Source organism: Canis lupus, chromosome 2, assembly GCF_048164855.1.
Source record: "Canis lupus baileyi chromosome 2, mCanLup2.hap1, whole genome shotgun sequence".
In the NCBI taxonomy this organism is placed as follows: Eukaryota; Metazoa; Chordata; class Mammalia; order Carnivora; family Canidae; genus Canis; species Canis lupus.
Genome location: NC_132839.1, coordinates 76,205,007 through 76,232,333, shown reverse-complemented (window position 1 = coordinate 76,232,333; position 27,327 = coordinate 76,205,007). Strand labels below are relative to the sequence as shown.

The 27,327-nt window shown below is 39.0% G+C and overlaps 1 protein-coding gene across 2 annotated transcripts in view; it reads left to right on the top strand.

Annotated features, from left to right (window-relative positions):
- NWD2 (NACHT and WD repeat domain containing 2) overlaps window positions 1-27,327 on the top strand; it is a 174,902-nt gene that overhangs the window by 133,875 nt on the left and 13,700 nt on the right. For both annotated transcript variants that reach the window (XR_012021925.1, XM_072807816.1), the window contains exons 4-5: window positions 15,691-15,894; window positions 24,883-25,027. Coding sequence is in view for 1 of the 2 variants with exons in the window: in XM_072807816.1 (XP_072663917.1) it covers window positions 15,691-15,894; window positions 24,883-25,027 (349 nt within the window). In the remaining variant the exon portion in view is untranslated. The remainder of the gene's footprint in view (window positions 1-15,690; window positions 15,895-24,882; window positions 25,028-27,327) is intronic.

Here is a 27,327-nt window from a genome sequence, read left to right as displayed (position 1 = left end):
ATTTTTGCCCTTAAAAAAAAATTGGAACCTGAATATAATCAAGGTTCTAAATCTAATTGCCATCTGATAGGAAATATGAAGGCTGATTGAAGATAAATGGTGGCAGGAGGTTCCCATCAGCCACATCTACGATTGGGTACCACTGTTGTGGACTATCCCGCATCAAGATCCTGGAGGGCATGTTAAGCAAATGGCTGGGCTGCATTCCCAGAGTTTCTGTCTTAGGAGTGGATGGGGCCTGAGAAGAGAATTTGCATTTCTAACATGTTCCCAGGGGATGCTGAAGCTGCTCCTCCAGGGCCCACACTTTTAAAACCCAGCCTACAAGACAAATAACCTGCTTAGCCAACAGGTGCCCTGTGAGAAAGTGGGGCTATTACAGAATAAGATACATTTAAAAGGTATACAAACCCGATGCGATATATGGACTCTATTCAGATCTCAATTTAAAAAACCTGTAACTACAGAAAAACTTTTTAAAACTGGAGAAATCTCAATATGGAGTGGAGTGAAATCTCAATATGGAGTGGAGAGAAATCTCAATATGGAGGTGGGATTGAGGCAATAAATTACACTTAATTCTTTTGAATTTGACAACAGCATGATTATGACATTTAAAACTTTTTAAAAGTTAAAGATACATGCTGAGGGTTTTTTGTTTTGTTTTTGATAAAATGACAGGATTCCTAAGGATGGATGAAAGAAGATTATCAAAATATTAGTAATTACCCCAACTTGAAATAGGTCTGGGGGCTTGTTAGGTTAGTCTCTTTATTTTGGGTGTGTTTGAAATTTTTCATAAAGTTTTGGTTTTTTTTTTTTTTAAATGACCACTGCCTACACTAGACTTCTTCACATTATAGAGAGTTACATTTTCCTCATCTGGAGATCAACCTCCCAATGGTCTCAACACTTCAAAAAGTAACCTGACACTCAGAAATAAAGATAAATTACCACTATGCTCCAGAAGTAGCTGTAATGAAACTAAAGTCACGAATAATCTATCTTCTTCAAATGTCATTTGGACTTACTTAATACACAGTTCTGTAAAAGTTGTTGGTCTTGTTTCTCATTCCCCATTAGATCTAGTAAAGAAACTGTGCTGGAAATGAGTATTGTGACAGCAGGAAAAATGATAGCACCATAGCCTGACATTTACAGAACAAAATTTAAAATGTATTAAAAAATTGGGTTAGCATATTGTATAGTGATAGATAGACTAATTCATCAATTAAAATGTAGTCTTTACTGAGAATTGTTACCTTTCTGATTCCTTTATTTATACTAATGTTCTTAATTCACATAGCAACCCACTGAGATTGGCCTTGTTATCTGCGGTTTACAGATAAAGAAACTGGAGCGCAGAGAGGTTAAGGAACTTGCCTGAGGTCACACAGCAAGAGACTGTGCTCTCAGCCACTTCCAGTGCCACCCAATCAAGAAAAGTGAAACCGTACCCATTGTCTTCTCAGATATATATCAAGGTGAAATAACAGTAGAAAATACAGCTTAGACACTTTTTTCATATTGAAATTTATTTTAAAGAGTTTTTAAGCCGTGTAAAGGGATGAACTAGCTATTTGGAAATCTTCCTGAAGAAGACATAATACGGTAGAAAGATGATAGACTTGTGTTAGGAAGACTTGGGCTCAGAGTTGAGCTCCATCTTTAACCAGCTGTGGGATCTTAGGTAAGCTACTTGACATTTCTGATCCTCTGATTCCTTAGCTTCAACACAGGAGCAGTAATTCCCAATGTTATTACAAGGATAAATGGGTTAATGGCATATAGGTAGTTCAGATTCCTCCTCTCGTGTGGAAGGCCTAGTGGTGCTGGATAAAGCTGTTTCTTTAAAACAGGCACAATCACTTAAATCACCAGAAGACAAATCCTAGAAGGAACCTAACAAACTGCCCTTACCCCAGAATTCAAACAAGTTAGCCCAGATGAGAGGAATGATGGAATGTCCCTTCAAAAATGATTACATGAAAAGCCTACAGGAATTTCTCATCCAGGAAAGGATGGGAGTTTGGTCCCAAGGAAACAAGCCATCGTGGAAGGGAGGGGTGGTGCTCAGAGCAAATGGAGCTGTGGACAGCTAAGAACTCAGGACTGCAGGAGCTTGTGCATCTGCAGTGACCAGCAGGGAAGGCAAAACCAGCACGTGGCATCTATGGGGGATGGGAGGAGAGAGAAAGACACCTGCTGTTTAACACCTGCTCTGACACCAGCACCAGTAACCATGGCAGAAAGGACTTCAGGCCTCAGCTCTCGCATCATGGTCCGGGTGGGTACAGACTACAGCGGCAGTACTGTCCAGACCCCCATAACCCGGCTCCTGCATTTGCCCCCCACTTCTGGAGACACTATGTTAGACAAGGAAGGCTTTACAAAGGTAAAGCAGCAACACTAAAGACCACAAAACCCCAGAGCAAATCTGAAATCCCCCCTGAGCCTCCCCGAACTCTTCCGCAGGAATGAGAGGGATTCTGAGCTCCATGGAGGGTAGACGCAAAGCCAGATCAATCCTCTATTGCAGCAATGATTTTTGACTCTAATTTATCACCAGCTGCTAGAGCCTGGGAAATAGGGATGGCATATATATATATATATATATATATATATATATATATATATATATAATTTTCCTGTATAACTCAATATCTCCCATCAGGGAAGAAAGATGATCATATTCCAAAGTACATTCCTTGTAATAAAAACCATTTAAATGCATTTGAAAATACTGGGTCCATTTACTACCATCCAAGGGAGAGAATATTATGCAAGATAGTAATAGAAGGACTTTGGAATGTGAAATTCCAATTATAGATTAGGCGTAGACTGAAGGGGACATTTGTTAAGTCGCCACAGACCTTGGTGAGCCCAGGCCCTATTACTGGGTCCCCATTAATAATGCTGCCATTTAGACAGTTAACACCGAAGCCAGCTCTCCTTGTGTCCAGCTCTCAGGCCCATGGTGCACATTCCCAGCTTCCTCCTGGGCCTCTGTGCTCTGTCCCCAGTTCAAAAGAAGAAACTCCAGTTGGAACTGTGGGCCAGCGGCATGCATGGGCGATTCAGCTCTTTCCGTAAGGCTTTCAAAGCAGCGCTGAAAAGCCTCCCAGGCTCTGCACGCAGATGGGCAGTTCTGAAAGGACCCTTAGACGCACTGGCCACAGCTGACCCTGGCAAGGCAGCAGGAAGTGAAGGGAGAGCCTGCTGTGGGCCAGGCATTGTGCGATGGATCAAAGCGGGGAGAGGGGCCCGGCCAGCTGGACGGTGGCTGCGAGACCCGGGCTCCACGGGCACTAAAACAGGACTAGATCAGCGTTTCCAAGTGTGAAGTGAGGGACCGGCTCTGAGTGTGGGACGTTTTATATGTCAAATATAAACTGATGTTCCATGGACATAATGCCCTCAAGATCTGCTAACCTAATGACAGGCTATTTAGTCTGCTAGGGGCTTTTATACAAATAAAAACAAGGTTAGAAGAATCTAAATATTTATCATGGGAAAGGTCTAATACTTTTTTAAAAAAAAGCCACTTGCAGATAGGCTCTAATGTTGAGCAGTCAAGCTGGCTGTGAGGTAGAGTTGGTGATTTTATGCCTCGTTTCTTTAATTTCTCAGAGTTAGAAAAATAGATACTTGGGTAGAATTCGATCCCACACCTTATGTGACTTAGTGATGATGGCCAGCAATTTCATGGGTTTCTATGAACATTGGCAAACTTAAAATCCCATATAGAATAAAGCCAAGACAAAAGCTAAAAAATTGTTGAACATCTTACCACCCAAATCTTTGGGGAAAGAGGAGGATGGATTTCTGAAAGTAATCTTACACCTCCTGCCAGATTACATGGTGAGCAAAGACGAGCTCCTTTTCATCAGCTCTGAGAGTGTCTGCTTCCTTTTGCGTCTTACTATGAGGTATTATTTCCCTCTATCAGTTTGATTAGCAAAAAGCCTTAATCACATGTTTGCATTTGCAGTTCTGAGATTGCTGATAAAGCTAGCATTGAGCACTGTTCTCTTTCGTGCTTACTGGCTCTTGCTTTTCTGCCTCTGAATTACCAGTTCGTGTCCTTTGTCCTTTTTCCCATTGCTTTATAACAACTGTGTATAAATGTTTTCTGCATTATCATTCTCTTCCCTCTGGACTTCCAGGACACTTTGCCACTCTTTTTCCTCCTGCTTCTGTGCTCACACTCAAGTTGGGCGGTCCTCAGCCGGGCTCGTTTTCCTACAGGCGACCGACTGCTCTCCCAGAAAGCTCAAAGGAGCAAGGACCACGAACGCCTTAGTGTCACCAATCATCCCAACTTGCCTGAAACTGAGGAGGCTTCTGGGACTTGCAGTTGTCAAATTGCAATTGCCGGTGCCAGCCCTGAGCAAACCGAAATGGTTGGTCAGCCTCAGGTCCAATGCTCAATATTGTTGAATGAATTCATGGGGACTTCCGGGACTACTTTTCCAGCTGGATTACTCTTTTGACTCACAGATCCATAACTGTAATTGCTTTATAGACAGCACCACTGAAATAATAGCATCTTACTTCCAATATGTCCAAAATGCTCTCCCCAGTCCCTTCCATCCACCCCCTCCAAAAGCCCTTGATCTTTTGTATCCACTTTTTCAATGAATTTGTTCTCTAGCATTTTAGAATCCCAGTAACCCTTACACATTTCTTAGTTCTCAGTTTTGTGAGGCAACTGGCCACCATTAGGGTTACAATCTGTCCTTTGAAACTGCTGTGAACTGGGACACACCTGGGTGGCTCAGTGGTTGAGCATCTGCCTTCGGCTCAGGGTGTGATCCCAGGATCCGGGATCGAGTCCTGCATCAGGCTCGTCCTAGGGAGTCTGCTTCTCCCTCTGCCTATGTCTCTGCCTCTCTGTGTCTCTCATGAATAAGTAAATGAAACTGATGTGAGTTAACTGCCAACTCCAAGATAGTTCTATTTCCTGTGGCTCTGCTACCCAGTCCCTACACACTGGCGTTTGCTTCCCTTGCTGAGATGTTTCTAAAGAGTAAGAGCGTGTCCAGTATTTTCGGGGTAATACAACTTCCTTACACACAAAAGCACATTGTAATAAGGAAAAGGTAGCAGATAATTGGTATCATACATGTAAGTTCAGCAGTGGATGTCAGTATGTAAATAAAACCATAGTTAAACATAAAAGAAAAAAGGTAAAATTATAATTTGATTATGAGCTGAGACTCTCAAACTAGGTCGAAGCATTCACCTATTCTGTTGCATACTTTACAGAATTGGTAAGTCATTTAATTATGACTTTATTCATCACATTTTATGATGAATTTCCAGAAATATCAGACCTTACACTGACAAAATTAGCTTCATTTTGTTCATTAGGCTTCTATTAGCCCAGGCTAACATAACAAAATACCATAGAATGGGTGACTTAAACAATGGAAATGTCTTTTCTCACTGTTCTGGAGTTTACAAGTTTGGGCTCCTGGTGCCACCATGGTCCGATTCTGTTGAGAACGCTTCCGGGCCTGAAGACAGCTTCTTTCTGACTGTGTCCCCATAAGGCAAAGATAATTCCTGCCTCGCTCGCTTTTCTTATAAGGGCACCAGTTCTATTGGCTCAAAGCTCCACCCTGATGACCTCATTTAATATTTATTACCTCCTTAAAGACCCCATCTCAGTCACCTGGGGGACTTGGGGTTCAACATAGGAATTCTGGGGGACATTGCCCAAAGCAATGCTGGTCTTCTTTTTTTTTAATAATAAATTTATTTTTTATTGGTGTTCAATTTGCCAACATACAGAATAACACCCAGTGCTCATCCCATCAAGTGCCCACCTCAGTGTCCGCCACCCAGTCACCTCCACCCCCTGCCCTCCTCCACCACCTCTAGTTCGTTTCCCAGAGTTAGGAGTCTTCCATGTTCTGTCTCCCTTTCTGATATTTCCCACTTATTTTTTCTCTTTTCCCCTTTATTCCCTTTCACTATTATTTATATTCCCCAAATGAATGAGACCATATAATGTTTGTCCTTCTCCGATTGACTTATTTCACTCAGCATAATACCCTCCAGTTCCATCCATGTCGAAGCAAATGGTGGGTATTTGTCGTTTCTAATGGCTGAGTAATATTCCATTGTATACATAGACCACATCTTCTTTATCCATTCATCTTTCAATGGACACCGAGGCTCCTTCCACAGTTTGGCTATTGTGGACATTGCTGCTAGAAACATCGGGGTGCAGGGGTCCCGGCATTTCACTGCATCTGTATCTTTGGGGTAAATCCCCAGCAGGGCAATTGCTGGGTCATAGGGCAGGTCTATTTTTAACTCTTTGAGGAACCTCCACACAGTTTTCCAGAGTGGCTGCACCAGTTCACATTCCCACCAACAGTGTAAGAGGGTTCCCCTTTCTCCACATCCTCTCCAACATTTGTGGTTTCCTGCCTTGTTAATTTGCCCCATTCTCACTGGTGTGAGGTGGTATCTCATTGTGGTTTTGATTTGTATTTCCCTGATGGCGAGTGATGCGGAGCATTTCCTCATGTGCTTGTTGGCCATGTCTATGTCTTCCTCTGTGAGATTTCTGTTCATGTCTTTTGCCCATTTCATGATTGGATTGTTTATTTCTTTGGTGTTGAGTTTAATCAGTTCTTTATAGATCTTGGAAACTAGCCCTTTATCTGATAGGTCATTTGCAAATATCCTCTCCCATTCTGTAGGTTGTCTTTTGGTCTTCTTTTATAGAATAGCTGAATTTCAAATAACTCAATTCCTACAAACGTGATTATGAACACACTGGTAAGGACACAAATTGCTCCATTTTTTAGAACTTATTTTACATCAGGGTCATCAGCTGCCTCTAAAGCACTGCCTGTAATTCTCCATAAAGGTTAACTCCATACATTTGTTGCTGTTACTCCAGCTAGCTAACACAGTTCACCCAGCAGAGCTCATTGAAGCCTCTTTTTCTCACCCCCTACCCGAGAATGGAGGAATTTATCCTTATGAGACTACGTATTTTCTCACCTTCTTACCACCTGTAAGCAACTGGCTACCCATTCTTTTCCTCCTTTCTGTCTTCTGTTTCTCTTTTTTCAATCAGGAGATATTTCATTCACTCCTCTATCTACCCAGCTGTACTTCTCAGGATTTAGTTCTATTCCATGTGTGTATGTTTGAGTATATTGAGTATGTATGTTTCTCTATAAACTATATTTGAGTAAAGTAGTATTGCCAAGAGCTTTACATTTCACAGAGTGCTTTCACCCGTAGTACCTGCTTGATTCTCACAACAAACCAGGGTAGATGTTTGGCCAGATGAATACACAAAGCCTGGAGTATTCTCTCCATTTACGGATGTGAAGGCTGAGACTCAACGAAGAGAAGCAACTCTCTAAGGTCATTCCTAACATTTGCCTTTCCAAACCTCAAAATATTCTTGATTGACATGTAGATTATTTGTGTGCATGAATAAATCTTTGGCTTTATATATCATATTTCAGAAATTCGCTTTTGTGGCATGTGAAACACAGGCTCACTATGTACAAATGGTGGGATGATGGATTTTTTTTTTTTTTTTTGCCCATAGATGCCAGTAAATGTCTAATCAGAATATATTGTTAATTCCATCATGAGTATCTGGATAATTGTGTGCTCTATTAGCTAAAGATATCTGCTATCATCCATTCTTGGCAACCCTGCATGCAAGACTATATCTCTAATGATTGAGAGAACAATTTTCTAAAGATATCGCCTTTATGTCTTTTGATTCCAAAAGACATGACCTTTCTTGAAGATCTTATCCAGACTGTCTTTGGTGCAGGCATCATTTAATTCTAACAGAGAGGTTAGAAGTGTCACAATCTGCCATCTTCAAGCTGGAGACCAGCAGTGTCAAGAATTTAAGTCAGGGAGAGGGCAGGAGACCAAGATCCCAGCTCAGATAGGCAGAGAGAATAAAGTCTCTCCTCATCTACCTTTTTTCTTCTATTCAGTCTGCTGATTCAAATGCTAGTCTCATCCAGAAACACCCTTAGGGAAACACTCAGAAATAACATTTGATCAAATACCTGGGCACCTCATAAAGGTGACACATAGAATCAACCATCATATTCCCTTCTCTGCATTTACTCTTGCTTCTCATGACATATGAAACAATGTTTGAGGAACTAAATTGCAATTCACATCTAAATAAAATAACTTATATTCTGTTTATATTTAAAAATGTAAAAGTCAGGTGTGAAGGTACTTGCTGACTTTAAAAATATATTGAGAAAATACTATTAAGTGTGGGAAACAGTTAATAGTATTTGGCTATTGGCTTGGTTCAGCTGACCTCACTGTATAACAGAGCTCTATGAAGATTGACTGAGCTCCAGGGAATACAGCACAACCATTTTTGTCTTGTTACTCAACAACAAATCAGATAAAAAGAATGCCAATACCCAGGGTCATAACATGAACGTGCTGTAGTCCTTATGAACAGTATCCCCTGGAGGTGTGCTGCACAGAGACTGCGTGGCCATGTATGGTGGCCCACGAGGCCAAAGGCACTGGCTAGAAGAGCCATCACAAGCAAATAAGTTACCTGAAGGCACTTTTAGAAGGGAAAATAGCACAATAACTTGATGAAGTAGGATGAGGTTATTGAATTAAAAGCCCTATATTCAAGTGCTGGTACTACCAAGTCTTCTTAGAGAAGTAGTCTTAGGCAAGCCAGCTGAGATCGGTGAGATAGGGTGTTCTTCGGCAACTCCACCTACTTCACAGAGTCATCAGGGGAAATTGTATATATAAAAATGTGGGTTTTATTTTAATAAATAAAAGGGAAGCTTACAGGAGGAAGGACTAAGACAGCTTACACCTGTCTTACATTGGTAACTAAGTTAGGGGACCAGGGCACTTATGGAGAATTGCTTTTGTTGTAGCACCACTGTGGGGGGAGATCTCCCCTTTTCCTTCCAGCTGCCCCCGTGTTGGGCTCATAAATAGTGGCCCAGAGAGCTCCTGTCCACCTGCCTCCAAAACAGGGCATCCATAACCCCAAAAAGATGGCCCTCGCGTGTCTTTCCTGGCATCCCACAATAGAAAAAAGCAAAGACACACTGAACTCCCCAATGCCTTTGACGGTATTTCAATCCATCTGTTCTTTTTGCTACAATATAAACTGCACACCATCAGACTCACACCCCAGAGATTCTCACTTGCAGGCCCAGGCAGAAACAAATCCCAAGAAGAGCAGAGGTGTGTGGGGAGGGAGTCCGCATTTGCCCAAGAGAAAAGAAAAATCAAGAGGAAAGAAAATGTTATCTCTAAGCCTTTAAAGTCAATAGCTTAGATGTATCTATATCAGCATATAAAGAAAGGAAGGGAGCTACAAAAAGGAGAGCCCTTTTATATTTAAGCCCCTGGTTGCAAAGAATTTAAAAATTCAGAATTTTTTTTCAAAATTGAGGTGAAATTCACATAAAATAAAATTAACCATTTTGGGGTACCTGGGTGGCTCAGTTAATTGTTAAGTGTCTGACTTGATTTTGGCTCAAGTCATGATCTTGGGGTTGTGAGATCAAGCCCCAAGTCATCTCAGCGTGGAGTCTGCTTAAGATCCTCTCTGTCTCCCTCTCCCTCTGCCCCTTTCCCACCCACACATCCATGCTCCCTCTCAAAAAAGTTTGAAAAATGTAAAAAATTAAGCATTTTAATGTGCACAACTCGGTGGCATTTAATACATTTACATTTACATCTATCCAGTTCCAAAGCGTCTGAAAGTATTTCTTATGCTAGAATTTTACATGCAGAAACTACAGTGAAAATAGCAGACGATTTTCTTAGGTTTTTCAACCATTTGAATTTAATTCCCTGATTGTATTTGAGAACTTAGACTGCTTCTACTTGCCTAACTAACATATCTTCAATGTTGAAGAATGGGTAATTTCAATGTTTTCACATTTGATTAGTGGGTAGGAGAGGTGATTATGGATTTCTTCAGACAGGAGAAATCCCATATATTTATATCCCTATGTATATTGACAGCGTGTTAAGCAATTCAACAAAAAGTTGAAAATTATTTCAGACATATGCATTTCTTCCACACAGGGTCATGCAGGCAGATTGATCAATGGTGTACTTAATAAAAATGGACCTCAATGCAAAATTGAATGTAATCCCTCAACCTGCCACCAAATTTCTCCTACAAAGTGGCGAGGTTGGTTTAACTGAGCAAAAAATGACCTTCTTGAGCATTGGAGTCAGAAGGATGTGGATGGATTGTTTCTCCTTTCGTGGTGGGGGTGACTATTTTATTGCCAGTGGACAGAGGAGGATGCCTTCTCGCTCATAGTTTCTGTAATTATTCATGGATACTGTCCTATGGCTGCAGAGCTAAAGAATCATCTGATTAGGAAACCAACTTAGACATGGTCTTGCCACCTTGAATCTGACTGCTAGACTCTTAGGCATGGTCCTGTATCTCTACTCCTACTTGGAGCCATTCACCATTGAGCCTGACTTTGCAATTAACTTAACTGACTCTTTGTCTACACTGACTGTCTCTAGTCCTGGCAGACATAGGAATGCTTTGTGTGTTACCTTGAAGTTGTAAATACACAGAACACCATAAAGTCTTCCTGAAAAATCTGGCGGCAAACTCTTTTGCTATTCCTCTTTCTCAAATAGGAAGATAAGACTGAGACAGAATCCTGTCTTGGACTCCTGAAAAGTAACTGCTTCATGATTTATGAGCATTCCACCTAAAGGAAGAATCAATAGAAGGAAAAGACTTGGGGAGAACAATCCAATAAGAAACTTTAAGCCTGTAGCACATTATTACTTTTCTGAAGTTCCATATTATCACTTTATATATAGTAGGTACTCGATATATATTTGTTATTTGAATTGGATGAGGATATTTTTTCTTCTTTTGTATTTCTACTCTAAAATACATTTTGCCTTACTCTATAAATCAAATAATTATAGTATTTTGTGCCAGTGGTTCCACTCAAAAAAAATTATTTTTGAATAGCCTTCAACTGTAATAATGATCTGCTGTGTTCTCCATCCTACCCCTCTTCAATGCTTGCTAACCATTAATCATGAGACCACATAGGCTTTGCCCATAACAGTGGTTCTCAAATTCTAGATTCATTTGTAATCTCATTTTAAAATTCCTATCCTGGGCTGCCAACCACAGTGTTCTTTAGGTCTGAGAAGTGGTCTTAGAACCTACATTTTAACAAGCACCCTGATGATGCACGCTTTAGAAACTGAGCCATAGATCTGATGCTGCCCTGGACTCTGGGACCAACCTCAGTTAGTGCAGAAAGATAAAGAACAAGCAGCTAATTAATTGCTAGTGCAGTGATGACGGTCCTGTGGTAGGATACAATCCTGTTTTGCAAAGTCACTATTTTGTCCTTTCCTACTCCATACCCCAAATCCAGTCAGTTTGTCCCTGGATCTTGGCAGCTAGGCTCATGATACCCCTAGGCTTCATTGGCTGCTAGATGGAGAGTGTCAATTACTAAGCCCCATGTTTAATGCTCTGGCTGTCCATCAGACCCTCCACCCATGTTGTATGCCTCCAGCGGTTACTGCTTTGAAGTCTTCTTATTCTCTACATTACCCATATAGCTTTTCTGGATGGCTCCTCCCAGCACTAAAATCTCACTCCTCATGCCAGACAGTCCTGACTGAAGATGCTGACTATCTTTCATCCAGAACTAGCCAACAGAAATAGGATAATCCTCAGACTGGCTAGCCTCATCTCCCTTTGTACCTGTGGCAGGATGAGAGATTGCACCTGTTCAGTTACCTGAGTTTCACATGAGAGGTTTTAGAAGAGGAACATTGAAAGTGAGAATAAAATGATGATTCCAGAAGGGAGGGGGGGAGATGGATGAAATGGGTGAAGGAGATTGAGAGGTACAGGCTACCAGGTACAAAATAAATGGGGATACGATGTACCACATAGAGTGTATAGTCAATGACATTCTAACAACTTCGTATGGTGACAGATGGTAGCCAGACTTACTGTGGTGACCATTTTGTAATGTATACAAATATTGAATCACTATGCCACACAGCTGAAACTAATGCAACATTGTATGTCAGCTATTCCTTGACAAAACAGAAAGTGAGAAACAACTCAAAATAACATCATTTTTGTTGCATACAGCCTGTTGTCAAGAATAGCCCAAAACATATGCAGATTGAAATAAAAGTGTTGTCATTCGGTCTTCTGGCTGATACAGTGAGTTGGAGTTAGAATGCCCTTATTTCAAGAGAACCCTCTGTAGAGCGGTTTCCCATGCTGAAACAATGCAGACCAAAGTGGTAGTGTCCCTCCATTCAAGGCCTTTCCAAAGGGACTTTAGGCAGCCAAAGAGGACAAGCAGGTTGTGTCTCCGTCCTGCCTGGTCTTTGAGGCTAGTAGTGAGGAGACTTGAGCTTGAAAAGATAAGTTCGGTTAGCCAAAATCAGCTTGAGTAAGCCAGTTAGATGAGATGGATTATGTTCCAAGGACACAGGGCATGGCCCAACCAGGGATGTGTTTAGACAGGACTTATTAAAAGACTACAGGCTGAAATGAAGGTTGCAGACAGGACTGGTACCTTCCCAAATTGTTGCTCTACCTGTTGAGAGCTGAAATATTATCTCTGAATACAAGAAGCTACAGCTAATAACAAAACAGTCTAGGGATGCCTGAATGGCACAGTCAGTTAAGAATCTGACTCTTGGTTTCAGCTTAGCTCATAATCTCAGGGTCATGAGATTGAGCCCCACATCGGGCTCTGCACCCAACATGGAGTCAGCTTGAGATTCTCCTCTCCCTCTCCCTCTATCCCACCTATTTGTGCTCTCTCTTTATCACTAAAATAAATAAATAAATAGTTTTTAAAAAATGAATACAACAGTCTAAAGTTTTCGTCTCTATCTTGGTTCATTCATTTGTTTAACAAACAGGGTTTTTAAAATATATATATATTTTTTTTTTTCTATGTGCTAGGAACCAACATCTCAGGCCTCAACACTTATGGGGCTTACCATCTCGCAAAACAGTTTACATTATGAATTTATTTGGATACAGATCTACCCAGGACTTTAATTCTCTCGTCTAACTGTATGAGATGAAAAAACACTGTGGATATTGCAGTTTTAGGCGGTAGAGGTAGTAAGAAGTGCTCCAAGGAAGCCAAACCACGATTCACATTCCAATGGGTAAACAGGACTTAAAGTTTATAGTAAAGATGCAAGTCAACAGGAAATAAGGATGAAGGTGCCCACAGATTAAAGAAAAATCTTCCCATGGAAACCATAAAGGAGACACACTTGTCTTGGATGGCATAGATTTGTCTTAGGGTTCCTTTACATCCTTTCCCTGTTTCTGCTAGATAAGACATTGAAGAGTATTTGAAATACCAGATGCTATATAAGGTAATTTTATTAGCTTAACCCAGTCGTTCAGGTACCTTGAGGGCTTGAGAAAAAAACACTGATTGCTTAGCGCTACTCCCAGAGTTTCTGACTTAGTCAGTTTGGGATGGGACCTGACAATTTGCAGGCCTGATAAATCCCCAGGTGCTGCTGGTCTGGGGACCACAATTTGAGAACCGCAGGCTTAAGCAGACATTTAGAGGAAGCTTGAAAGTATTGTCCCACAAAGTAGTATAGACAGCATCATTGGGTTGAAAACTTTTTAATGCCTGTTGTTTTTCTCACCATAAGATACTAATGCCTACTACAAAGAAGATTTTAATTAAAAAAGCAATAATTTCAGGGACACCTGGCTGGCTCAGTCAGTGGAGCATGTGACTCTTGATCTGATGTCAGGGTTGTGAGTTTGAGCCCGAGGGTGTAGAGATCACTAAGAATAAATAAACTTAAAGAAAGCCCAATAAATTCATAAAACAACCTTAGTAAATTTAAAGCAACCCAACGATAGCCATTGATAATTTTGCTGTGCATTCTTATAAAATTTTTCTTATGTGTATGTTTGTATATACATATATACATGATCTTCTCTCTCTTTTATATATATATATATGTAATGTATATAAAACATTGGAATCATCTTATACATACTGTTTTGTAACTTACCTTTTTACTTAATAGTGTATTATAAACATCTTCTGCAACCCAGCAAATGCACGACTAGGTATTTACCCAAAGGACACAAAAATACTGATTTGAAGGGCTACGTGCACCCTGATGTTTATAGTAGCATTATCAACAATAGCCAAATTATGGAAGAGCCCAAATGTCCATCAACTGATGAGTGGATCAAGATGTGGTGCACACACACACACACACACACACACACACACATACACACACTGGAATATTACTAAGCCATAAAAAGAATGAAAACTTGCCGTTTGCAATGATGTGGACGGAGCTATAAAGTGTTATGCTAAGTGAAATAAGTCAATCAGAGAAAGACAAATACCATATGATTTCACTCATATGTGAAATCTAAGAAACAAAGCAGATGAACATAGAGGGGAAAGGAAAAAAAGAGAGGCAAACCAGAAAACCGACTCTTAACTGTAGAGAACAAGCTGAGAGTTACTGGAGGGGAGAGGGCAGGGGGAAGGGCTAGATGGATGATGCGCATTAAAAAGTGCACTTGTTGTGAGCACTGGGTGTCATATTGAGTGATGGATCACTAAATTCTACACCTGAAACCGACATTAGGCTGTATGTTAACTAACAGGAATTTGAATAAAAACTTGAAAAGGAAAAAAAAATCTTTCTACCCCCATACAGTTCTAAAATGACTTGCTGCATACTTTGAATAGAGGTACCATAGTGTACTAAATGCTCCCATTCGCAGGACGCTTAGGTTGGTATTCCATGGTATTCCCAAGGTATGCCAATTCCTTCCTGTCAAAACAGTATCAGCATAAGTATTCTGGTAAGTCTTTATGCACATCCTTAATTATTTTCTAAAGACAATTTCCCAGAAGACAAGTTGCCAAGTCCAAAATTGTATAGATTTTTAAGGTTTTTAATACATTTTGCCACAATCCCCTTCAGTGAAATACTGGATCAATTTACACCCCCATCAGCACCGTGTGGATATCTTCTCACACCTTCACATAACATGAGCATGTTTTTTTTTTGCCAACTTAATAAGGAGGAAATGACATATCTTATTTACATTTTCAATTATTTTTAGTTGCAGTGGGGTCCCTCGTAGTATCACATTCAGTGATTTCCTACTTCTTTCATTTGTAGCTGCGTAAATCTGGGGCTTAGAATATATATTGTTAACTCTTCACAAAGTAATCCTTCTGTTTGAGAGTTTACATGTGTGGTATTTCATAGAGCCCAGAATGTCGTTTTTCCTTGTCACGAACGAACAAACAAAAAATCTCAGAGCAGAACAGCTTTTGTTGTATTATGTAAGCTTCGGGAAAATAAATTGGCTACAAAACTCTGTATTTTGAATTTGTCTGATGTGATATGCAATCTCAATTCTCATTATATGAATTTATTATAATTACAATATAATTGATCTAATTGTGCTTATTAAATAATGCATGAGAAAAAACTATCCACCGTGATTAAAAGAGAAAAGTGATGGAACAATGTATCTTGTTTCTATTTAATATTTATTGAGGAACTACATGATGTGAATACTAAAATGAACTTTCTTGGTGATACACTAACCTGAACTTTCTTGTGGATACACAGGGACTATTAGGTGAAAAATATGGGAACATCCGAATCCCTGGAGAAGTTGAAGCCTCAGAGTTTGAAATGATTTTGGATGCTGCCGTAGAGGCAAAGCTGGAGACCAAGCTTCTGGAAGAGTGGTACTGTCGTGATGAGAACTCAGTGCCAGCAGCTTATTACCTCAGACCTAAATCGGAAATGCTGAAAAGCAATAAAAATGCAGTGAGTTATCTTTCTCTCCAAAGTATGTACGTGTCCATTACTTTCAACTGTTGGTCATCCAGGGGTGGTTCCCTCCACAGAAAAGGCACAACAAAGTTACTCTGCCTTGGACCCTACATTTCTTTTAACCACAAAATCCAAAGCTAAGAAACTTTCCAATTTGACTTATCTTTTTTGGGGGCCTCTCAAACTTTCCTCCTGGGGTTATTTCCTTCTTTGGAAGTTCCATTAATGGAAGTCTATTAGTGGTAAACTCTGTTTCTCTGAAAATATTCTTATTTTTCCCATTTTGCCATAATGTGTCTACATTATTCTGAATGGTATATGTCTTGCTTCCTATATTTGTGAATTCATGTATTCTCTCTGTTCTGGAAAGTTCTCAACTCTCATCTCATCAAATAATGTCTTTCCTCTATTCCCTCTGTTCTTTCTTTTTTGCTCTATCATTGGATTTACACTGGACCATTTCAGACTATCCTCCATTTCTCTTTGATACTCTTTCATATAATCAATTTCCTTAGCTCTCCATGCTGCTGTCCAGAATGTCACTTTAGGTCTTTTCCAATTCAGTAATTTCTTTCTTCAGCTGTGTCCACTCTGTTCATGTATTAAGTTTTCAAGCTCATGGGCAGCCCCGGTGGCACAGTGGTCTAGTGCTGTAGGGTGTGATCCTGGAGACCTGGGATCGAGTCCCACGTTGGGCTCCTTGCATGGAGCCTGCTTCTCCCTCTTCCTCTCTCTCTCTCTCTCTCTCTCTCTCTCTCTGTGTGTGTGTGTGTGTGTGTGTCTCTCATGAATAAATAAATAAAATCTTTTTTAAGAAGTTTTCAAGCTCAACAGTTATATTTTTGATTTGTGAAAGGTTTTTTTGGGAAGGGGAGGCAGCTTTTAAAAACCTGCCTAGCTATTACTATTTTTAAAGTATCTCATTTTTTTAACTCAGTTATTTTTCCTTTACTATTTCATACATCATTTATATTCTTGTACCTAATGTAGAATCTTGGAGTGAGGTTGATTCATGTATTTGTATGATGGAAACAGTATCAATGTCTCCTCTCCAACTTGGTTCCTAAGTGGATCTATTGTATGTCCCCTGAAACAGAATAAAGGAGAGAAAATGGATGTGCCTTTTCCTTGCATAGGATTCCTAGAGAGGGAAAAGAAGGCATAGATATCCATCTCTCTTCCAAAGAGAACATCCTTGATATCAGTGCCAAGGCATCTCTGAGAGGACAGCTATGACTTGGCAACAGTTCCTTTAAGAACTTTGTGTATTTGTCATTTTGATATGTAACATTAAGTATTTTCTACATGCCATATGAAATCATGTCAGGATCCTTAATTTTTCTTCTTCCCCCTCCATGCATTATTCAAAGTAATTATCTGCAAGAATCTTGCTTCTGTGGATAAGAATATTAGGGCAAATACAAGGCATTCCTCAGTTAAATATGTCAGGAGGAAATGTAGTTGCCAGTAAACATAGATATTAAAAAACCTAACACCTCGAGAAACCAGGTCTACACAGCAGTTTGGTTATGTTACTATTTAATTGGCTTGAGTTGTCCCTTTGTCATTCTAAGATCCTCTAGGGAAATTTAAGTTATTCTCTAAACCCCACCTGCTATTTCTGCATAAATTATCATTAAATAAATGAATGTATGAATAAGATTTCACCAAGACTCTATACATGCTACTTGCTTGGTCGGCAATCCTCCCATCTGATTTCCTAGAAAATCAGAAACAAATGAAGAAACAGCTATAGACAATGAAATGGAAACATATGAGCATGTCTCCTTTAACTTCCTGGCCTCTTTAGAGGATACTGAAGAGATCATTTTGTTAGGACATTTGTATCAAAACCCAAGAGGGACTTTCTACCTAACCTGCAAGTAGTACACCATGCCCACAAGTTCTCCTGAGGACTCACCCACTCCAAATCTTCTAGCCTCGGCCCAGGGCTCAGGGCAAATTTTGTTAAATGTTCACACCATGCTGCCACTGCACAATGCCCAGCCATGTGCTGCCATCCATCTCAAACCAGGCTCAGGCATATCTAGCCATCATCATGCACCCTACCCAGCCTTCCATCCCTGGCCACCCTAGCATGCAGCCCCCAGCTGCCTTAGCACTTTGGGGATCTGGCATAGGACTAGAGGCCCAGCACAAATTTTGCTAACACCACCACCCCATCCCAAATTCCCCAGTGATCTTGCACCCTCAGAGTTGGCCTGCCTGGGTCCCACTAACACAGCAGACAGCAACAGGCAAAGTCAGTGCAGTCAGTGCAGATGACTTCATTGAAAAGAAAAGTGACTCTAACACAAAAGCAGGGCATAAGTAACACACATAGGATACTCTCCTGAAGTGCCAGTTTCTGGTAGACAGGGAACACTGCACTGCAGGGCGCTCCAAGACCTCTTCTTCATAAAGTCACTACTTTCTTTTTTTTCTTTTTTTTTAAGTCACTACTTTCAAGAGAAGAAGACCTAGCTGACTTTATTAACACAGAGAAACAGACACAAAGAGGCAAACAACATGAGGAGATAGAGAAATTTACCCCATGTGAAAGAATAAGACAAAGCCACAGCCTTATTTCTAAGTGAAACAGCTATAACTAACATGCCTGATAGAGAATTTAAAGCAATGATCATAAGGATACTCACTGGACTTGAGAAAAGGGTGGAAGACATGAATGAAACCTATAACACAGAGAAAAGGAATAACATAAAGAGTTCAATAAATGAAATTCCACACACTTGATGGAATGAATAGCAGGATGGAAGAAACAGAGGAATGAATTACTGACCCAGAAGACAGACTAATGGAAAGAAATAAAGCTGAACAAAAAAGAAAAGAATTATGAAAAATGAAAATAGACTTAGGGAACTCAGTGACTCCATCAAGTGTAATTATTATTCATATTATTAGAAGTACCAGAAAAAGAAGAGAGAAAAGGAGACAGAAAATGTATTTGAAGAAACAGTAGATGAAAACTTCCCTCACCTAGACAGGGAAACAGATAACCAGCTCCAGGAAACACAGAGAACTCCCATCAAAGTCAACAAAAGCAGACCCACACCTAGACATATTGTAATTAAATTGGCAAAATCTAGTGATAAAGAAAAAAATTTTAAATTGGCAAGACAAAAGAAGTCAGTAACTTATAAGACAAAACCCATAAGGCTAGCACAAGGTTTTTCAAACAGAAACTTTGCAAGCCAGAAAAGAGTAGCATGATATATTCAAAGTGCTAAATGGGAAAAATCTTCAGCCAAGAATACTCTTTCCAGCATGGCTATCATTCAAAAAAGATAAAAGGATAAAGAGTTTTCCAGACAAATAAAAACTAAAGGAGTTCATAACTATTAAACCAGCCCTGCAAGAAATATCAAAGGAAGCTCTTTGAGGGAAGGGAGAGACCAAAAGTGACAGTATAAAAGTAGGAAAAACAAAAGCAATAAAAGTGAATATTTCTGTAAAAAAAAAAAAAATCAGCCAAGGTATTCACCAAAAAAAAAAAGGATGTAAAATATAATAAATAACACATACCTAAAATGTGGGGATGACAGGTGAAAAGAATGGATTCAAACTTAAATAACCATCAATTTAATATAGACTGCATATATAGATGTGGTTATATACAAACCTAATGGTAACATAAGTGAAAAACCACTAATAAATATGCAAAGAATAAAGGGAAAGGAATATAAATATACCACTAAAGAAAATCAACAAAACCTGAAAAAAAGACAAAAAAAGATCAGAAAAAATCTTCAGAAACAACCACAAAGTATATAATAAAATAGTAATAAATACATATTTATAAATAATTGCTTTGAATATAAATAGAGTACATGCTCCAATCAAAAGACAGAGGATGACAGAATGGATTAAACAACAAGACCCATCTGTATGCTTGCCTACACGAGACTCATTTTAGATCTAAAGACACTTTTGGACTGAAAGTGAGGGGATGTAGAAACACCCATCATGCAAATGTATGTCAAAGCTGGAGTAGCAATATTTATATGGGACAAAATAGACTTTAAAACAAAGACTGTATCAAAAGAAAAAGAAGGTCACTATACAATGATAAAGAGGACAATTCAACAAGAAGATATAACAATTGTAAATACTTATGCACCCAACATAGAAGCACCCAAATACATAAAACAGTTCATAACAAACATAAAGGAACTAATAGATAATAATACAATAATACAAGGGGACTTTAACACCCCACTTAACATCAATAGATAGATCATCTAAACAGAAAATCAACAAGGAAACAATGGCTTTGAATGACACACCAGAACAGATGGATTTAACAGATATAGTCAGAACATTCCACCCTAAAAGAGCAAAAGACACATGCTTTTCAAATGCACCTGGAACATTCTCCAGAATAGACCAAATATTAGCCCATAAAACAAACCTCAAAAAATACAAGAATATCAAGTTATACCTTGCAACTTTTCTGACCACAATGCTATGAAATTTGAAGTCAACCACTGGAAAAATATCTAGAAAGACCACAAGTACATGGAGATTAAACAGCATGCTACTAAACAATGGTCAACCAGCAAATAAAAGAAGAAATTTAAAAAAGTACAAAAGAGGACAGCCTGGGTGGCTCAGTGGTTTAGCGCCTGCCTTTGGACCAGGGTGTGATCCTGGAGACCCGGGATCAAGTCCCACATGGGGCTCCCTGCATGGAGCCTGCTTCTTCCTCTGCCCGTGTCTCTAACTCTCTTTCTGTGTCTCTCATGAAAAAATAAAATCTTTAAAATAAAAAAAAAATTTTAAAGTACATAAGATAGAACTTTATAACAATATAACCTACCTCAAGAAGCAAGAAAAATGTCAAATAAACAACCTAACCTTACACTTAAAGGAGCTAGAGAAAGAACAACAAACAAAACCTAAAACAAGACTAAAACAAAACTAAAACCAGCAGAAAGAGAGAAGTAATAGATTAGAGCAGAAATAAATGATATAGAAACTATAAAAAAATACCCACACACAATAGAACAGATCAATGAAACCAAGACCTGGTCCTTTGGAACAAAAACAGTAAAACTGAAAAACCTATATAGTCAGATTTATCAAGAAAAAAAAAGAGAAAGGATTTAAATAAATAAAATCACAAATGAGAGAGGAGAAATAATAACCAACATCACAGAAATACAAACAATTATAAAAGAATATTACGAAAAGCTATATGCTCACAAATTGCACAACCTAGAAGAAATGGATAAATTCCTAGAAACATATAAACTTTCAAAACAGAAATAGGGTGAAGTAGAAAATTTGAACAGACTGATAACCAGCAAAGAAATGTAATTAAAAGGGAGACAGAACATAAAGACTCCTAACTCTGGGAAATGAACTAGGGGAGGTGGAAGGAGAGGAGGGCGGGGGGTGGGGATGAATGGGTGACGAGCACTGAGGGGGGCACTTGACGGGATGAACACTGGGTGTTATTCTGTATATTGGTAAATTGAACACCAATAAAAAATAAATTTATTATAAAAAAAGAAAAAAAGAAATGTAATGAAAGAAAGAAAGAAAGAAAGAAAGAAAGAAAGAAAGAAAGAAAGAAAGAAAGAATCAGTAATCAAAAAACTCCCAACAAACAAAAGTCCAGGACCAGATGTTCACAGGAGAACTCTACCAAACATTTATAGAAGAGTTAATACCTATTCTCCTCAAACTATTCCAAAAAATAGAAGTAGAAAGGAAACTTCCAAACTCATTCTATGAGGCTGGCATTATCCTGATACCAAACTGGATAAAGATACCACTAAAAGAGTGAAATACAAGCCAATATCCCTGATGAACATAGATGCAAAAACCCTCAATAAAATATTAGCAAACTGAATTCAACAATACATTTAAAAAATCACTCACCATAATCAAGTGGGATTTATTCCTGGGTTACAAAGATGGTTCAATATTCACAAATCAATCAATGTGATACACCACATTAATAAGAGAAAGGCTAAGAACCATATGATCATTTCAATAGACTAAGAAAAAGCATTTGACAAAGCACAACATCCATTCATGATAAAAACCCTCCACAAAATAGATTGAGAGGGAACATACCTCAACATAATAAAGGCCACAAATGAAAAACTCACAATTAATATTGCTTTCTATGGGGAAAAACTGAGATACTCCCCTAAGGTCAGGAACAAAGCAAGGATGTCCACTTTCACCACTTTTTTTCAACATAGTACTGGAAGTCCTAGCCATAGCAATCAGACAAGAAAAAGAAATAAAAGGTAAATTACCAAGAAGTAAAACTTTCATTATTTGCAGATGATATGATACTAAAAATAGAAAACCCAGAAAGACTCAACCAAAAAAACTGCTAGAACTGATACATGAATTCAGTAAAGTCACATTATACAAAATCAGTGTACAGATATCTGCTGCATCTTCCATACCAATAATGGAAGCAGCAGAAAGAGAAATTAAGAAAATAATCCCATTTATAATTGCTTCAAAAATAATAAGATACCTAGGAATAAATCTAACCAAGGAGGTGAATGAACTATACTCTGAAAACTATAAAGCACTGTTGAAAGAAATTGATGACACAAAGAAATGGAAAGACATTCCATGCTAATGGGTTAACAAATATTGTTAAAATGTCTATGCTGCCCAAAATAATCTACACATTTAATGCAATCTCTATCAAACTACCAAAAGAATTTTTCACAGAACTAGAACAAACAATCCTAAAATTTGTAGAGAACCACAAATGTCCCTGAATAGCTAAAGCAACCTTGAAAAAGAAAAGCAGGGTTGCCTGGGTGGCTCAGGAGTTAAGCATTTGCCTTTGGCTCAGGGTGTGATCCCAGAGTCCTGGGATCGAGTCCCACATCGGGCTTCCTGCATGGGGCCTGCTTCTCCCTCTGCCTATGTTTCTGCCTCTCTCTCTCTCTCTCTCTCTCTGTCTCTGTCTCTCATGAATAAATAAATAAATTCTTTAAAGAAGAAAAAGAAAAGCAAACTGAAGGCATCATAATTCTGGACTTCAAGTTATATTACAAATCTGTCGTGATCTAAACAGTGTGGTACTGGCACAAAAATAGACCCATAGATCAATGGAACAGAATAAAAAACAAAGTATAAACCCACAACTATATGGTCAATTGATCTTCCACAAAGCAGGAAGGAATATCCAGTGGGAAAAGGACAGTCTCTTCAACAAATGGTGTTGGGAAAACTGGACAGCAACATGCAAAAGAAATAATCCACTTTCTTATACCATACATACAAATAAATTCAAAATCGATTAAAGACCTAAATGTGACACCTGAAACCATAAATTCCTCAAAGAAAAAATAGGTAGTAACCTCTTTTACATCAGTCATAGCAACTCTTTTCTAAATATGCCTCCTGAGCTAAGGGAAACAAAAGGAAAAATAAATTACTAGGACCACATCAAAATAAAAAGCTTCTGCACAGGGAAGAAAACAATCAACAAAATTAAAAGGCAACCTATGGAATGGGAGAAGATATTTTCAAATGACTTATCCAATAAAGGACTGGTACCCAAAATATATAAAGAACTTATAAAATTCAACACCCAAAAATCAAATAATCCAATTTTAAAAATGGGCAGGAGACATGAACACACATTTCTCCAAAGAAGACATACCAATGGGGCAGCCCAGGTGGCTCAGTGGTTTGGTGCCGCCTTCAGTCCAGGGCCTGATCCTGGAGACCCAGGATCGAGTCCCACGTCGGGCTCCCTGCATGGAGCCTGCTTCTCCCTCTGCCTGTGTCTCTGCCCGCCCCCTCTCTCTTTCATGAGTAAATAAATAAAATCTTTTTAAAAAAAGATTTTAAAAAAGAAGAAGAAGACATACCGATGGCAAACAGACACATGGGAAGTTGCTCAACATCACGCATCATCAGGAAAACGCAAATCAAAATCACAATGAGACATCACCTCCCACCTGTCAGAATGTCTAAAATCAACAACACAAGAAACAACAGGCATTGGCGAGGATGTGGAGAAAGGGGAACCCTCTTGCAAGGTTGCTAGGAATGCAAACTGGGGCAGCCACTCTGGAAAACAGTATAGAGATTCCCTAAAAACTTGAAAATAGAACTACTCTATGATCCCACAATCACACTACTGGGTATTTATTCCCAAAAATACAGAGCACAAATTCAAAGAGTTAGTTGCATCTCTAGGTTTATAGCAGCATTATTTACAATTGCAAAGATATGAATGTAGCCCAAGTGTCCATCAACCAATGAAGTGATAAAGAAGCTGTGGTATAGATATCCAATGGAATCTTATTCAACGCTAAAAAAAGAATGAAATCTTGCCATTTGCAATGACATGGATGGAGCTAGAGAGTATTATACTAAGCAAAATAAGTCAGAGAAAGACAAATACCATATTATTTTGATCATATGTGGAATTTAGGAAACAAATCAAATAAGCAAAGGGAAAAAGAGAGGAGGGAAGGAGAGAGAGAAACCAAGAAACAGACTCTTAACTATAGAGAACAAACTGATGGTCACAAGACAGGAAGGAGGGGATGGGTAAAATAGGGGATGGGGATTAAGTGCTCTGCACCAGGAGGAGCACCAGGTGTTGTACAGGTATTGAATCTCTATATTGTATACCTGAAACTAATATAACACCGTGTTAACTAACTGGAACTAAAATAAAAATGTAAAAAGAGAGAGAGAGAGAGAGAGAGACAGCGATAAGTACATTGTCTAAGAAAGCCCAATAGACAAATTCTGTGTAATCTGGGAAAATTCACACATAACGTAGATATAATGTCTAACTTTCAGGGTTATTGGGGGGATCAAACGAGATATGGCCTATTAAGCACCTTCATAGGAGACATTGGCACACAATAGACCTCCAAATAATAGTTTTCCTTGTGCTTAAATATTGATTTTTTTCTTTGATGATTTTAAGACTAACATCTCACTTTTATGTTTTCATAGATGCAGCCTTCTGCCAAAGCTGACAATGAGAAGACCTGGCAAGAGATATCAGATGAGATCAAGAAGATATTTAAGGCTGCTGTAAAACTGTTACATGAAAAGGGGAAAATGAAATATAGCCAAGCTAAGAGGTACCTGTTCTCAGGTAATTTTTACACACCCTCAGTAAACTAAGGAACAGACAAGTAATAGATGCATCCACAGCTTCCCTTTTATGGGTCTACAAATTTCATTTCATTTACTGCCCGATGAAATTTAGTTTTTCTAAATGTTTCCTTCTCCTCCAGAGACAAGTGTTCTTTTCTTTTAACCAATTGATAAGCCTTTACTTAATTGGAGGACTTCTCCAGAACATGTGATTTTTAAGAGAAGTCAGAGGAGGCTGCATATATCAGACCAGATTCTGCCAATGTTCTCAGTTCATTCATTCATTCTGTTCATGCGTCCATTCACTTGCTCACTCATTAAACATTTGTTGAGTGCCTGCTATGAGCCAGGCACCGAGGATCCAACAACACACCAGGCAAGGTCTCTCTCTCTCTCTCTCTTTCTCTCTCTCTCTCTCTCCGAACTTATTTTTTTAGTGGGGGAAACGAAATGATAGGCAAGCAATCAAATAAATGAATGGGGGTGGGGAGGCACCCGGGTGGCTCAGTGGTTGAGCATCTGCCTTTGGCTCAGGTCATGATCCTGAAGTCCTGAGATCAACTCCCATAGGGAGCCTGCTTCTCCCTCTGCCTATGTCTCTGCCTCTCTCTCTCTGTGAATGACTAAATGAATGAATGAATGAATACATTAATTAAATAAATAAAATCTAAAAATAATAACAATAATATATTTTTTAAAAAACTGAACAAGATTCCTTCAGGAAGGCCAAGCAATATGCAATGTGAATAAGCAAGACACAGTAGTAGGGGCTGATGAAGGATGTGGGGGTCCACAGGTAGACGGAGCAGGCAGTAAGGACAGGACTCTGAGCTGCATGACAAAGGGAGCCAGCTGTGCCATATCTAAGGTAGGAAATTCTGAGGATGGGCTACCAGGTTCAAGATCCCTGAGACAGGAATGCGCTTAGTAAGTCCCCAGAGGAGGAAGAAGGTAAAGGTGGCCGGCCTGGGGAGGGAGAGATGAAGCCATAATTAGAACCTTATGTTTTATTCTGGGTCAGTTGGGAAGTCACTGGAGGCTGAGAGATGAAGAGGTAAGGGAGGGGCAAGATCTAATTTAACCTTCAAATAAAAATCCACAAAGCAGGGATTCGATTGTTAGCCTTTCTCAGCCATAGAAAGGTTTTATTTTTGAAGGATGCACAAAAAAGCTGAAGGAGTAGGTCAGTCATAGTTTCCAGAGGACAAACACTACTGGGTAAAAGGAAGAAGATATATAACATTTATCTTAAAAATTGATAATGAAGGGGGCACTTGGGTGGCTCAGTGGGTTAAACACCTGACTCCTGATTTCAGCCCAGATTATGATCGATCTTCAGTGGTGAAATCAAGCCTGGAGTGAGGCTCTGTGCTCCCCGGGGAGTCTGCTTAAGATTCTCTCCCCCTCTCCCTTAGCCCCTCCCCCAAGTCTCTAAAATAAATAAATAAAATCCTAAAAATGGATAGTGACAAATTATTGAGGAAAAAGCAATAACAGTTGAGTTTTCATACTGACTTTGTGAATGGCAGGACAAAGTGAAAACCGTAAAGGCACTTGATGGCGTTCTCCTTTTATACTACGTGGACTTCAAGCTCAGGGCAGCTGTAAATAATTTTTACAAATTTATTCTCGAGAAACTATCAAAAATTGGGTCTTATTTTAGGTCTCCCCAAAAATATTAAAATTGACAAGAATAAGTACTATCTTTAGAATATGACAAATATGCTTGTTCCTTTGGGATCTTTTTTTATCCAATTTTGAGACTCTGGTTTTTCATCTTTATCAGGAACAAAAACCAACCTGGCCCCCAAAATGTGCTGTATTTGAAGAAAATGCCCAGAGCAAAAACTTTCCTATTCATAATGGAAGAGATCCCAGTTTGAGGAGGGCACTCTCTTACTTAGAATCATACAGGTCCAATGTTCAAGTATCTCATTGGCAAACACTTTCTCCTAATTTTCTCTATACTAAAAAATTCTTTCCATGAGGCCAGCTCTATGGAGATTAATAATTTCATACTGTATAGTATGAACTATTTACTGCAAGTGGACTGTTCTCTGATTGGGGGACATCTCTTAAAGATACGCATGCCCATAACAATTTTATTGATTGTACATTTCAAACTCATTTTAAGGCCATGTCTCCATAATAAAAATGGCTAGAGAAGTGCCAGTTCTTTGAAATGGATTACTATATCCATATTACTTCAATATTTTTCAGAGATGTTGAAATAAGAATATTAGGTAGAGTCTAGAAAGGCAAAGTATATCTGAATGTAATTTTTGACACTTTTTTAAA